The sequence below is a fragment of the Rhinatrema bivittatum genome, chromosome 3 (assembly GCF_901001135.1).
Source record: "Rhinatrema bivittatum chromosome 3, aRhiBiv1.1, whole genome shotgun sequence".
NCBI lineage: Eukaryota > Metazoa > Chordata > Amphibia > Gymnophiona > Rhinatrematidae > Rhinatrema > Rhinatrema bivittatum.
In genome coordinates this window covers 36,318,297-36,330,480 of record NC_042617.1, presented here as the reverse complement: position 1 = coordinate 36,330,480, position 12,184 = coordinate 36,318,297, and the positions used below count along the sequence as shown (strand labels likewise).

At 43.0% G+C, this 12,184-nt stretch overlaps 1 protein-coding gene across 3 annotated transcripts in view; it reads right to left on the bottom strand.

Moving 5' to 3' along the window:
- Nucleotides 1–482: 482 nt before the first annotated feature.
- The window catches only part of SUSD4 (sushi domain containing 4), a 154,540-nt gene continuing 142,838 nt past the window's right edge, over nucleotides 483–12,184 (bottom strand). For all 3 annotated transcript variants that reach the window (XM_029593107.1, XM_029593110.1, XM_029593109.1), the window contains 4 exons: nucleotides 11,542–11,733; nucleotides 8,838–8,982; nucleotides 7,345–7,721; nucleotides 483–1,324 (listed from right to left, as the gene is read on the bottom strand). In XM_029593107.1, coding sequence (XP_029448967.1) covers nucleotides 1,296–1,324; nucleotides 7,345–7,721; nucleotides 8,838–8,982; nucleotides 11,542–11,733 — 743 coding nt within the window. In that variant the 3' untranslated portion in view covers nucleotides 483–1,295. The remainder of the gene's footprint in view (nucleotides 1,325–7,344; nucleotides 7,722–8,837; nucleotides 8,983–11,541; nucleotides 11,734–12,184) is intronic.

Genomic DNA, 12,184 nt, shown 5'->3' with positions numbered 1-12,184 from the left:
AAAGAATACTAGCATGCTGTCTGGGTGGGACTATATAGCCGTGACGTCAGCTTTTGCTCCGTCTCCATCTGCTGGCTAAGGTGCATAACCCACTTGTTGGGATTGACCTACCCTTCATTAAAGGAAAGGAAATTATCAGGTAAGTAGTAATCTCCCCATTTCGCCTTGCCTGCCCACCTAGAAAGAACCATGAGCATCCTAAACTATGAACATGTGAAATTATATTCTGAGGATAAGAATCTGCACGTATCTTTTGTTAAATCTCTCATAAAGGCATAATCTAAACTTCTAATACTTCAGTTGCACAGTTTTGAGACTGGAAGAATGTTTATTGTATAATAATGTGAAGATTTTATTGCTCCTTTGGTCATCCACCATGTTTATCAGTCAACATGGTCATTCTTTAAAAAAAAAAAAAAAAAAAAAAAAGGACATGAATTTCTAATATTTTTCAATGTAAAATCTGGTCTAATACAGAAAAAAAAGAGGTCTATATCCCAGTTTATTTTCTCAACATCAGTTATTCATTCATCTGATCTTTTCATGAGCCATCAGCCGTAGAATAAATAGCAGAAAGCCATTATATGGGCAGATGTGTGTAATTGGACATGCTTCCATGAGAGAGAGTCATTGCTCATATTTAAGAATGCATAAAAAATTTGTTTTGATGAATACATTTTGGCAAGAAATTGCAACTTTCCACCTCTCTATGGAAACTTTTGTCATGTAATGTCCAAGTCCTTCGTGAAATTAAAATCTGGTGCAAATTTTGGCAAAAAACAAAAGACATCAAGTAAACGGTATCCAATCAGTGGCCAGCTCTTTTGAAAAACGAATGCCAAAAGTGATGGGCCACTGAAAAATATGCTTCATTGAGTCTGAAAATGAGATTCGAAAAAGCATTTTTTTTCCCCACAAGTAATTTCAAGGATGAAATCTCCACTTTTCACTTTTGGTACAAAATGTTTTTGTTCATACTGAAGGCGTTTAAACAGGGCCTCCATCCTTATCCAGGAACACTTCTATGCCCTGTTATTCCGAGAAGTCCGAGCTCTTGGTGTTTACATTATTTATTTTATCTGGTCTTGGACATCTCATGCTGTATTTGAGAAATTTTTTGACAGGGTCATTCAAATGCGCACCAAAAGAAGAAAGAAAAAAACCCAAGCTGGGTAACACATAATCAACTGGAAAATTAATAAATAGAAAATAAAATATACATTTTTTCCTATTCTCATCTGATATGTGAGCGATTTTGTTTTTATCCCACTAAGATGAAGACATTTCTCCGTGGGTTAAGGTTCTTCATCCATCAATGGAATTTCTGTGAAAAAAAAAAAAAGATAATTACTGATTTTGAATTTATGTACCTTTAACAAATGATGGGACCACCGTCTTGAATGTTGGTATATAAAAAACTTAAATAAATAAAATAAATAAATAAATATAATGCTTCAGTAAAATTAACCTGTTGCTCTTACAACCTTGTGTAATGTAATCTGAGCTTTATTGTTTATTTCATTTAATCCTAGCCTTCCCAGAACCCTGGGATACACATTAGACTTTATGTACTCACGAACAATTATACGAACAATTATACCTCCCCTCATCTGATTCCTGGACAGCATGGATACCAACTCTAACATGTGGACTAATTCTATTCTGAACTATCTCTAGTCCGGAATTTGTTATTTCTCTTTTCTTTAACTTAACTTTATCTCTTTTCTTCCAGCTACCTAAGCTTCCAAGTTCACGGTCCTCGTTTAATGTAACTTTGTCTCTTCCTTTACCTAATTATTTTTATCCCTGTTCGATGTAAACCGTCCTGATATGGTATTTAACCATGAAGGTCGGTATAGAAAAATGTTAAATAAATAAATAAATTATTGCCGAGTACCAACAATACGATTGCAAATTAGTGCTGAAATTGTTGCCCAAATCTCATCTTTAAAACCCCTCCCCCCCAACTATACCTGCAACAAGGGGATAAACCCAAGATGGAAAGATACATAACGTGTCACTTTCCTTCTCTCTTTTTTTTAAATAAGTTTCCCTTTTTTTATTTGAATCATTTTGGAGGTCCATCTTCAGCACATTTGCCTAGCTAACTTTGGTACTTAACCAGACAAATGCTGGGATTAGAAACCTCCACTGGGCTGACCACCCCTAACATAGCGGGATAACTTGTTATTCAGCTAAGTCAGGAGTGGTCAGGGGTTGTTCCGTGGCAGTGCGCTATTATCGGACTATGTTTGCTGGATAGCCCTGACTTTCTGCATTATCCGGCTAAAGTGCTGTGCCGTACCCTCAGGGGAAATTTTCAAAGGGATTTCTGCAGATAAATAAGTATTTACTTGAAGAAAAAAACCCTTTTAAAAATCCCCCCCCTTCCTCTATTCAAGGGAAAGGTGGGCCAGATCAAGTACATGTGGGGGATATTTTATTTAGTAATCCCCATGTGTATTTTAGCCTCCTTATACTTTATGCCTGCAAATTACATGAGGGTAAAAAAAAAAAAAAAAATCACCATGGCAGTGGCTGCTGCAGGATTTTCATAAAGTAAATTTCATAGGACCATTTCCCTCTGAAATCTGGCTAGCAAGCCCAAGAGCATTTTGAAAAGTAGTCTCATAATGTTCAATCTGGCAACTGGTATTAGGACTGTATGTGTGCTTATTTAAAAATAGTTGCACATTGCTTGGGGAGGAAGGAGGGGGAGGTGGGATTCAGTGTTGAGATGCATGCGGGAATTCGTATGAGTATCTGCCCAAAATGCCCCAAAATTCTCAACCAGGCAGACCGGAGATGGACAATTTTGGTCTTGATTTGCAGTCACTCATTATATTACTATGTTTTACATTTGAATAATTTTACTTCTTACATTTTTAGGTTTTCTTGGGTTTTTTTTTGTTTTTTTAAGACTGTTACTGTGACTAGCCTCTTAAGTATATAAATCCTCTTGCCCAGAGTCCCCTCTTCAGCTCTTTGTACTGCATTTATATTTTCGATATAAGAAAGGTCAGGAGAGCTCTGCCCCAGGTAATCTGGATGTATGATGGGAGAAAGCAGAGTTGCTTACCTGTAACAGGTGTTCTCTCAATGAGAGTGGTTGAGTGGCTTGGAGCCACTGAGTTTTCAAAGTCCATTGAGTTATTCTCATGGCTAGCCTGGCCATAGGAGTGACGTGGACCGTAGATTGATAGTGAGTTTGAGGGCATCGAAAGTTCCATGTTTGGATTGGCTCTTGATGACCCAGTCGCCCAGGTAAGGAAAGACACGTATGTGTTTCTTGCATAGATGGGCCGCAACCACTGCTAGGCACTTTGTAAATACACGGGGTGCCGAGGCAAGTCCGACTGGCAGCACCCGGTACTGAAAGTGTTGATGTCTCACTAGGAAGTGCAGGTACTTGCGGTGAGGTGGGAATATTGGAATGTGAGCATAAGCATCTTGAAGGTCCAGAGAACAGAGTCAATCTCCTTTTTGCAGTAGGGGGAAGTATGGTGCCCAAGGATACCATCCTGAATTTTTCTTTTCGTAGACATTTGTTGAGATTGCGGAAGTTTAAGATAGGGTGGAGGCCGCCTGTTTTCTTTGGAATGAGGAAATAGCGGGAGTAGAACCCTCTGCCCTGCTGTGCCCGGGGAACAGGTTCCACAGCCCTGGTGCCCAGAAAGGTGGACAGCTCTGACTCTAGAAGACTTGTGTGATCGTTTTGCATCCACAGAGGATTGGGAAGAAAGTCAGGGGGTACCATGAGAAAGTTTAGATGGAATCCCTGGGTTATGATGGATATAACCCATTGGTCTGTGGTAATGTTGAGCCAGTGGGTTTTGAAGTGGCGAATTCAACCTCCTACTGGCAAATCTGGTTTTAGATTTGTGGAGTGACTGCTGTTCTCTGAGTACGTTTCAAAATTCAGAGGCCTGGCCTGTTTGTGGTGGTGGCTGAGGCCTGGATATTTTGGGTTGTCGAGGATTTGTTCTCTGAGACAGCCTAGTAGGTCTCACGCGAGATGCAGGTGGGTAGTATCTGCATGGACGAAAAATTGTTTTCTAGATTCCCCTTCTAGTGGATCTTCTTATAGAAGAAGGGGCCTCGGTAGTCACTGTTGATAATTGCCGCAGGGTTTCATTATGGTCTTTTAATTGAGCCACTGCGTCTTGTATCTTGTCGCCGAATAGGTTTTCACTGGTACATGGTAAATCGGCAAGTTTGTCTTGGACTTCAGGTCTCAGATCAGAGGATTTTAGCTAGGCCCACCTCCTGGCGCTGATTCCTGTTGCTGACATGCGAGAAGCTGTTTCAAAGGAGTTGAACGCAGCACGAACCTCATGTTTACCAGCCTCAAGGCCTTTATGTAGTATGGCATTGAGACTATTTTGTTGCTGTTGGGGAAGAGAGTCAGTTATTTCTTGAACCTGCTTCCAGAGATTCCTTTGATACTGTGTCATGTAAAGTTGGTATGCAGCTATGCGTGACACTAGCATAGAACCTTGAAACATCTTGTGACCAAGATGTCAAGGAATTTTTGGTCCTTGCCAGGAGGTGTTGAGGAGTGTGGTTGCAGTCTCTGGCCTTCTTTTGTGCAGATTCAACTACCACCGATTGGTGGGGCAGTTGTGGTTTTTGGAATTCAGGAATATGTTGGACGAGATAAGTGGCATCTGTCCTCTTATTCACAGGCTGCACAGCACAAGGATGCTCCCAGAGATGATGTTGCAGATCTACTAGCACTTCGTGTACTGGGATACCATTACTTGTTTCGGTGCATCCACAAATTGGAGAACCTCTAATGTTTTGTGGCATGTGTCCTCTTCTGTAATAAGTTCAAAGGAAATTGTCTGACATTTCCTTAACAAAATTGGCAAAGGAGAGATCTTCTGGGGGAGATTTTGACCTTTCTTCTGGAAGAGATGGTTTTGATAAGATAGCCTCCGTAGATGTGTTGGTGTCAACATCTTCCCATGTGTCAGAAAAGGTCTCCTATCGAGATCCTGAAGGAGGGAAGAAGATTGGAAGAGGACGACAGGTGGGCACCGATGGATCCTTCAATGGCCTCAATGGAATACGCAGTGGCATCGATGCGGGCTTCGGTGGCATTGGAGGCATCGATGGAAAATGAGTGCCTCTTGGTCCCGAGAACCCTGATGGACCAGGCATCGGTGACAAAGGACTGGAATCCGTGCTTTCGTCATCTGAGGACCCTGGAATGGGAATCGGGGATTTCAGAGGTTTTGCAGGTTGCTTTGGCATCAGTGGCCCGGGTTGTGTTGGAAGGGCACCGATGAGTGTATCCAACCTGGTTAGCAACGGTGCAAATATCGATGGCTCCGGTGTCGGTATGGGGGCCGGCATCGATGGCTGTAAGTCTCGGAGCGCATAGAGCACTGCCTGGCAGATGAAACCTTCCAATTCCTCCCTGAAAGCTGGTGTAGATATCACAGCGACGAAACACAAACGAAGTAGATGCCAGAAAAGTCCTTTTCAAATTCTTTATTGGGTGGAGACGTATAAATTCAACAAGGAACACTCAACTCAGGCCAAGTTTCACCACTTTGCCAGTGGCTGCCTCAGGGGCTCAAAGTGACTTTCTCAAATTTGCAACAAATTTGAAAATATTCACTTATAACGTTAGCAATCAAAAGCCATCCTCAGTACACACGTATCTTATTGTGAAACAGATAGAACTTATGCGCTTGACGGCTCCATATACTTAATGGCGCCGCATACTTGTAGACTGCTAGTTGGCATGTATCGTCTCCACTCGTAGTGTTACATGCCAACTAGTAGTCTACAAGTATGCGGTGCCATTAAGTATATGAAGCCATCAAGCGCATAAGTTCTGTCACTTTCAGCCCCTGAGGCAGCCACTGGCAAAGTCGCGAAATTTGGCCTGAGTCGTACGTTCCTTGTTGAATTTATATGTCTCCACCCAATAAAGAATTTGAAAAGGACTTTTCTGGCATCTACTTCGTTTGTGTTTCTTCATGGCTTTTTTAGATTGCCTATCTTGTAGATATCACAGCTACAGGGGGTGGCAGGCTAGGCGTTACTGGCACCTGCACAGGAACTTGTGGGGGCTCAGAACCTGGCACAGATATTGGTGGGGATCGCCTTGGTTTCTTGGGTAGAGGGGGAATTGAAGGCTCCTCTACCTGTGTTCTATTTGCAATCGGCTTAATAGCCATAGAGGCTGATGCAGTGTTGGTGCCAGCACCGGGAGTCGACTTGCACCGGTGCCGGTGCTTCCCTCGGTGCTCGGTCCGGTCTTTCCCCAGCACCGAGGTAAATGATGTAGATGCCTTAGATGGAGTCGTGATGGATGGTCACTTCTGCCCTGGTACTCCCGGTGAGGTTTGTTAACTAATTTTTTCGATTCTCCTGCCGGTGACGATTGGGTGGATGTTGCTGGAGTCAACTTGATTTTGAACAGAGTCTCTATCTTGTTGAGGCGAGCCCACCTACCCTTCAGAGTCATCTGGGCACAACTTGGGCAGTTAGACACGTCGTGTGATGAGCCATGGCACAGTACACAGACATTGTGCGGGTCGGTGATCGACATGGTTCGGGGGCACTCCAGAACAAACAATACGTGATTGTTGGCCAAGAATATGAATGCTGATATTGTAAACCGTTGTGATCTTCATTTGGAACAACTGTATACAAAATGCCTACATAAAACAGACAGACATTTTCTGAAACCTTTTGCCATAATGACAGAGGTTGAGGCCCCGAAAACGGTCAACAGCCTGTGGGCACTGAAAAAGGTGAGTGTGGGAATCGACCAGGAATAGTGATTTTACTCACCGAACGATGGGAAAAATATCCCGATGGGAGACCCCTGTGAGGGAATCTTTTTCTGAAGTAAATTTTAAGGTTTTTCCGTGAGAAAATTTGTGTGAGAATTCTCACAGAGCTCCTAACCACAAGGCAAACTGCAGTGCGGAAAAAAAGCTGAAGGGAGACCCCTGTGGCTGCAGGGATCATGGCATGCTGGGCATGCTCAGTGTGCCAGTCAAAAGTTCTAGAAACTTTGACAGAAAAGTTTTCTGTGACAGGGCTCCGTCCTGTGACATCACCCCATATGTGAGGACTACCATCCTGCTTGTCCTGGGAGAAGTGGCTAAGCAGAAGATACTTCCAATAACTTTAAACCAAAGTTTATCTGCCTTCGTATTCTACATTCCTAAATCCTCTCCATAGTCTTAATTTAAGATCTGCAAATTGAGGCCTAAAAGATGCATTTTACTGGTTGGCTGAGTTTTCCAACATAGATTTCCTCATGATTACCTGTATTCTTCTTAGATAAGAGTTAGAATAAGAAACCAAGAAAATAATTACCATCCGCAATGTCAACACTAGGACTTGTTGATAGTGCTTCCCCGGGAACGCTGGTGACCTCCGTTCTTTCTGCGACGGGGGACGCTCCTGTTTGGCACACAGATGAGGAGTACGCACCCCGAAGGAGCTCAGAAGAACTCAACAAGCCATCACCTGCCTCCGGGTCCCTGCACAGCATGTCTGTCTCTGTGCCACCAGGATACGCTGGAGGATTCTGGTTATCCATGTGAGGAGGATTCCCCTGGCCTGCAGAGGATGCATGTCCTGGGGCTAAGGCATTCAGACCGCTGCTCACAGCCTCATCGTAGGAAGGCAACATGACGGGCATACCATCTACCACAATAAAGGCAGGGTCGCTAGAGCTGTTCTGTGCATTCCTGAAACCAATAAAAAGGAACTGTCAGTTTGGTAAACCACCTGTATACAGTTTACAGCCAGAATATGAGAAAAAAAAAAATAACACCATAAGAGGCGGTGACAGACTTCATCACCTAGAAACTATCAAGTTTCATACACATAGCTAATGGAACTATTTCCACGCAATGTTGTCAAGGCTGATTAAAACAGGGTGCTGGTAAACAGAGGACCTGAGTTTGATTCCCAGGCCTCTGCTCCCTGGGCCAGCCAGGGCTGGCGATGCTGTGGAGGCGGCATTCGCAGCCCACAAGAGGAGGGAAAGCTTTGGCTCTTGCTGGGCAGAGACACCCAGTGGCCATTCTCGAGGGACATGACTCCAGTCTCTGAAGGAGAAGGAGAAAACTACCAGGACAAAAAAAAACAAAACAAAGGGAGTCTGAAAATCATGGGCATTTGTGACAGTAAAGATGGCACAGATTAAAGCCATTGGAAACCTTTCTGGTTTTGGGATATCCCCAATGAATGTGTAATACAATATATTTGCATACAATGGAGGCGGTGGATGCAGTTATATTTCATGAAAGTCCATCTTATACATACTCGTTGGAGGATGTCCTGAAAACCAGATCGGTCTGTGGTTCTCAAGTGACTGACCTGCCCACTGCTGCTGCAGCCACAGGAAACGCAATGATACTATCGGTGTGTTCTTAATAGCATTTTTACACTTTTCGTGTAGATCCATTGGTCAACAGCATAGTCAGTGTGGAAAAATGTGGCAAATGGTTATCTTCATAAACTCCTACAAGAGCAGTCTGAGAAGCCTGCATCAACACCAACATTACTTTATCTAGCTGAATATCATCAATGTCTGTTTTAGTTTTAAGTGCGTTTGCACACTAGAAAACCCCAAATTAGTCAATCAGAATGCTCCATTAGAGTTTGTTCCATTATGATATATTGCAATCAGGCAATATTAAAAGCCTGACTAAAACGTTTAAAGTGATACTTTGGCTGATATATCCATTGTCTTGTTTCTGTATTCTACCAGTCAGTCATCAATGACCGGGATCAGGATGTCCGCCCTCCCCCACCATCACCATCCCACCTTCATTCCCAGGGCAGTAAAGTTTACAAACCTTGGAAGAAAATGTGTCTTAATCTTTGTCTGGAAGATCCTGGCAAGGATAACAAGGAGGAGCACCAGCAGGACACTGGTAGCTGTGAATGCAACTATTTTCCAAGTGGTCAGGAGAGTTTCCTGTGTCCTGGGCCAAGACTGCTCTGTTACAGAAGAGAAAAGGGGGGGTAACTTCTGTGACTTTCTTCACAAGCAAAGCCATTTCCTTTCTGCTAACAGTTCCAGCCCTCGCCCTGCCCTGATAAAGAGTGTACAAGGAACCCAGGCAGATATATAAAATCATATCCTCAAAATCAAGTTAAATGGTGCACCCGGTATCTCTAGAAAGCATAGGTCAATGAAAAGCCAATGAATTAAATATCAGTTAAAAAATATAAAAAAGATACGCACAATGATCTTGTATTATACATTTTTGGAAGTAAGCCTGCCTATATAAAACTCACAATTAAGATTACTTGAGAGGTATCTAAAAAAAAAAATCATATAAAGTGGATACTGAAAATCTACACCCCCTTACACATTTCATATTGTGTTACGTCAGTGTGTCAGCTTTGCACGCATTTAAATGAGATTTTTACCATCACCCATCAGGGCCAAAACTGCTTTATTGGGAGACAAAGCATACACATATCCAAAGAACAAAACTGAAATCCAACACGTGGATAAGTCTCCATCCCTTGTGACTCATGACTTGATGGTAACAACTCTGGCAGCTGCGAGTCTGCTGGGATAGGTCTCCATCAACTTTGCTCGCCTAGATTTATCAGTATTAGACTATTCTTCTGTACTAAATTATTCAAGCTCAGTTAAGTTCTTTGGGGCGTGTTAATAGGCAGCAATCTCATGCCATACATTTTCAATTACATTGAGGTCGGGGGCTCTGACTGGAAGCCATGCTAGGTCATTCATCTTTTTGTTCCTGAGCCACTCCAGCGTCGCTCTGGCCGTGTGCTTCAGGTTGTCGTCATGCTGAAAGGTGAATTTCTATCCCAGTTTTAGCTTTCTTGCAGAGAGCAGCAGGTTTTTCTCAAGTACTGTTCTGTACTTTTATCCATTTTCACTTTTGCCCTGACAACTGCCCCGGTTCCTGCCAGTGGGAAACATTCCCATAGCATGATGCTGCCCCCACACTTCACCAGCAGGGATGAGGTTCTATGAATGATGTGCTGTGTTGGGATTGCGCTGAATTTAATGCTTTGCTTTCAGACCAGAAAGCTCTATTTTACTTTTATCAGACCACAACAATTTTTTTTTTCCAAATGGCTACAGTATCCCTTAAGTCAGTGGTCCCCAAACCTGTCCTGGAGGGCCACCAGCCAGTCGGGTTTTTGGGATATCCACAATGAATATGCATGAGAGAAAATTTGCATGTTATGGAGGCGGTGCATGCAAATTTTCTCTCATGCATATTCATTGAGGATATCCCAAAAACCCGACTGGCTGGTGGCCCTCCCGGACAGGTTTGGGGATCATGCCTTAAGTGTTCCGCTGTATACTCCAAATGGGTCTCAAGATGGGCTTTTCTTGAGCAGTGGCTTCCTTCTTGCCACTCTACTATACAGGCCAGATTTGTGGAGTTTTTGTCACATGCATTCATATTTTCAATGTACGGTTATAGTTTTGGCCATGGAAACCTGTGGTTCTTTCAAAGTTGCCGCTGGCCTCTTGGCTGCCTCCCTGATCAGTCGTCTTCTTGCTTGGTCATCCAGTTTGCAGGGACGTCCTGATATAGACTAATTCTTAGTGATGCCATACACCTTCCACTTCTTAATAATCATCTTTGACCGTGCTCCCTGGGATATTCAAGGACTTTGCAAATCTTTTTATAATAAAAATAATGATACCCATCCCCAGATTTGTGCCTTGCCACAGCTTTGCCCCGGAGTTCTTCTGACAGCTTCTTGGTGCTCATGGTTGGCTCTTTGCTTTGAAATGCACTTACCCAGCAGAGAGAGCCAACAGGAACTGCTGAATTTATCCTGTCATCGTGTGAATTAGTACAATTTAACATCAGTAGTGGCCAATTCACTTGAAGATAATTGGTTACACCAACATTTTAAGTATTTAGGATTGCTACAGAAGTATAAGGGGGACACTTACCAACCAAGCTACTCCATGTTTTTATTTCTTAGTTTTCTTAGAAATTCTGGAATGTATTTTTTGCTTGGCAGTTGTGGGGGTGGGATGTGTGGATGCTTGAGACAAAACACTAGTTTAATGCATTTTACTTCCAGGCTACAAGGCAACAAAAAAGGTGAACATTTTGGAAGGACTTTCTATTGTCACTATCAGGGTCATTTTTTTTATTGTGCGATGTGCTGGTATTGCGTGCCCTACCGCATACGATAACGGCCGCATCACGGTGCTGTTATTCAGATTAGGGGAAGGTGAGGAGCGTGGGCAGGGTTTGGGCGGAGTTATCTCCCAGCAGCGCTGCGAGCGATAATGTTTTTCACATGGTCGCCGGCAGCACCGCAGGAAATAACTTACACCTTTTCCTGCGGTGCTATGGAGGCAATACTGAGCTGTGCGGCTGCACCACGGTGGGCGATACCACACTGCTGCGATGCAGTCGGCTGCCCACTATCGCCCCCTTTTTTTTTTTGCTGAAATAAAGTATTCCACTGCAGTTGATTATGAAATACAACAAGCAAATTAATGGTCTGTTTTCTGGGAAGTGACTTTTCAGATAATAATCCTACCTGTTTTGACACATAATACGTCATAAGAGGGAGACCATTTCCCATATCGGCAGGTGCTGTATTTATAATCGCTGGTCAGTGTGTAACCAGGATAACACGAAAACTCGACCACCGTCCCATGGTTGTAATGCTCGCAAGGCTGTGGGTGACAAATATAATCTCCATGGTTCACCATCGGTGGCAGAGGGCAAACTTTAGGGGGAAGGGAAGAAAAGAGGAACAAGGGAAGAAAAGAGGAACAAGGAAATCAACAATGGCTGACTTGTCACTTCGAATGTCCCAAGTTTGGAGATTTAGTACTTCATTTAAAAAGACAAGGCAAAAAAAAATTAGCTGGCAAAACAGTGGGCATTTGGCATATGCAGCAAATTTTACATTTGCATCAGATTTAAGGTTTGTATTGTGTAAGAAAACTCATTTTACCACTCTGCAAAGACAAAAACTGCCCAAAACAATTCTGCAAAATGACCGCAATCATTTTGATGTTCTATTCTGAAACAGCGTACATTTTGTAGAAGGCATACATTTGGCACAAGTTTGAGCACTAAAGCTAAGAAAAGCAGTGCAAGATCTTTGCACAATATTTCAATCCTGCCCTGTCTTTCTGGGATAAAGGAATGTAGAAATATAGGTTAGCAAACAA